The following is a 2935-nucleotide window of genomic DNA, read 5'->3' on the forward strand; positions in this document are numbered from 1 at the left end:
CACCTCACTCCCCCAACCTTCCACTATAGGCCATATGCGGTCGCATCTCACAATAATCCCAAACAAAACATACAGAAGAAGTTTTATTATGAAATGCTTGATCACAATAATTAAAAGAAAGTTATTATAATGTTGTTTTCGCCCTTGTTCTTCCAGGTTCCCCCACATGAAAACCAAAGGATATGCCGGAGCAGAGACGGGAGCAAAAGTGGAAACAGGACGACTGGAGGGAGAGGTGGACGTCTCTCCGTCTGAAATACCCGGAGCTAAAGTGAAAACCAAAGCCAAAGGACACAAGTTTGGGATCACATTTCCTAAGACCAAACACACAAAGTCAGGCTCGTCTTTGGAAACGGTGGAGCTGAAGCCTCCGAGTATCAACATCCAGCCGCCGTCGGTGGAGTTCAGTTTGTCCGGTGATAAAGGCGTGGACGTGGAGAAGGGAGGAGCTAAGTTTAGCCCGCCTGATGTGGAGTTCACGCTGCCTTCAGGAAAAGCTGAAGGGAAGGCAGAAATCAAAGCTCCTAAAGTGGACATTAAAGGAGGAGCCGATGCAGCCGAAGGAAAAGGAGATACAAAGCTCAGAATGCCGAAGTTGAAACTACCAAAAGTGAGACTCTCACGTCATTCGGATGAGATTGATGGCGACATCAAGCTAAAAGCTGAAGGGATGAAAATGCCAGACATCAAACCGCCAAAAGTAGAAATCAGAGGAGATGGGGAGGCAAATATCACCAAACCGAAGCTGGAAGGTGATCTCTCAGGAAAAGCTGCATCTGTTCAAATGCCTTCTGTTGATATTTCTTTACCAAAAGTGAAGGGAAAAGCTGACGTCTCGCTCCCAGAGTTTGAAGGGGCTGGGAAGACATCGATCAACATGCCCGCCGTCGACGTCTCTGTGCCGGATGTTGATTTGGAATTAGACACCGGATGGAGAATTCCCGATGAGGTGGAAGGAACTTTGAAAGGGCCCAAAATCTCCATGCCGAAGGTCGACATCTCGCTACCGAAGATGGGATCACCTGATGTGGATGTTGAATGTCCAAAAGGTGGAGGAAAATTCAGCCTGCCTTCTGTTGACATCTCTCTCCCACAGGTGAAACCGGAGGTTGAAGACGTGGATATGGACTATTTCGTGGGCGGAGATGGAAAGTTCAAAATGCCTGATTTTGACATATCTTTCCCAAAAATGAAGTCACCGGAAGGAGAAGTAAACATAACGGGACAAGAAATGGGAGGAGGTTTCAAGTTGCCCAAAGTGGACTTGACGCTTCCCAAAGGCAAAGCAGGAACAACTGATATCGAAGGGGGAGGAAAGTTTCAGTTACCATCATGTGACATCTCGTTACCTAAAATGAAGACAGGTGACACTGAAGGTGGTAAATTTGAAATGCCTGCACTTGATATTTCTCTCCCCAAAGGCAAAATGGAAGGGGATATCGAAGTAGAAGGACATGCTGGGAAGGGAGGAAAATTCAAAATGCCTACTTTTGATGTCTCTCTNTCAGAGTGCGGAGGAAGCCTCGGAGTCGGTGGAGATCGTGGTGGAGACGGAGGCCGAGGCCGGAGCCAGCGGCTACAGCGTGACCGGAGGAGGAGAGCGAGGGATCTTCGTCAAAGACGTCCTCAAAGACTCTCCAGCTGCCAAACACCTCAGTCTGCAGCAAGGTACCTGCAGCCACACCTGCACTTCATTCAGGAAGCTCCTCCTGCAGTGTGGGCTTTTCAAAAACGTGCTAATAGGGATTTAAATGAAGACATGCTGGTGTTTTGGTCGTCAGTAGAGTTGGGTTTGTGGATGCTTGGCACCATTTTCAACACTAAAGAATAAAATAAGTATAATTAGTTCTTAAGAATTATATTAATTGAGGGGTGGAGTGACTTGGACAAACCTTAAATCTGTAATTAAAATGTTAAAATATGTGCAGTAAGAAAGATGTATTGATAATGACAAAATAGCCCACGTTATTATTGATTTGCCTGAATGAGTGATTTGATGTTGGACATTTCATTTCAATCATTTGAAAGGAAACACACACAGGCACATTTCTCCTGTTTAATTAAATTACCAACAACAAATAGTAAAATTAGAGAGAAAAAAAAGAGATTTAAACGTTAACTAAAGACACGCCAAAACTGTAAATACTGCCCATATCAAAACTCTGTATTTTTACAAATAGTAATTTATTCTGTAAATACTTTGGACTGTAAAATTATTCAAATCAAAGTATTTAAATCAGCAAAAATATCATTATTTCACAGATAATTGCCATAATTTTTAAAAAAAAAGAAAAGAAATAGAATATTAAGGATTAAAAAATGTAAAAAAATTTCTTCAACCATTAGTTTGTTTTTTTTCTGCCACATTTTTACAGTTTGTATTTTTTTAAAAATATAGAATTGTATTGTAGAGTGCAGGATTTAACACTGGATAAAAGAATTCATAAAGTTCTCTCTGTGAAGGTGACCAGCTGCTCAGTGCAAAGGTCTACTTTGACAACGTGAAGTATGAAGACGCTCTGAAGATCCTTCAGTGTGCAGAACCGTACAAGGTCAGCTTCCTGCTCAAGAGAACCATCCCCGGAGCCGAGGTCAGCATCCGGCCTCGCGTTCCCAGCGTGGAGGTCAAAGGTCCCAAAGCCAAGATGGCCAAAATGGTAATCAATCAGTTTCTTTATTTATACGTGATCCAAACTAAATCATAAAATAAAGCAGATATTTATAGGATTTTGTTGCGACTCTCTCAGAGTGTGAAGGGCATCAAGCCGTTCAAGGCCAAGAAGAAGAGAGGCGGTCGCTTCGGTCTGAAGAGGCTGAAGGAGAAGCGCCGGGAGGAGCTGGTGGTCGAGGGGACGCCTCCCAGGCTGGAGATGAGCGACGTGGACGTGGAGTTTTCTCTGCCCAAGTTCAAACAGAGGAAGAGCGCAAAGGTGGA

General features: G+C 43.7%; 1 protein-coding gene across 1 annotated transcript in view; it reads left to right on the forward strand.

The window, feature by feature from the left end:
• Positions 1-2935, forward strand: part of prx (periaxin) — a 39527-nt gene that overhangs the window by 22593 nt on the left and 13999 nt on the right. The window contains exons 5-7 of the mRNA XM_008291103.1: positions 157-1583; positions 2464-2657; positions 2748-2930. Coding sequence (XP_008289325.1) covers positions 157-1583; positions 2464-2657; positions 2748-2930 — 1804 coding nt within the window. The remainder of the gene's footprint in view (positions 1-156; positions 1584-2463; positions 2658-2747; positions 2931-2935) is intronic.

The sequence above is a fragment of the Stegastes partitus genome, unplaced genomic scaffold (genome assembly GCF_000690725.1).
Source record: "Stegastes partitus isolate 25-593 unplaced genomic scaffold, Stegastes_partitus-1.0.2 Scaffold717, whole genome shotgun sequence".
Lineage (NCBI taxonomy): Eukaryota > Metazoa > Chordata > Actinopteri > Pomacentridae > Stegastes > Stegastes partitus.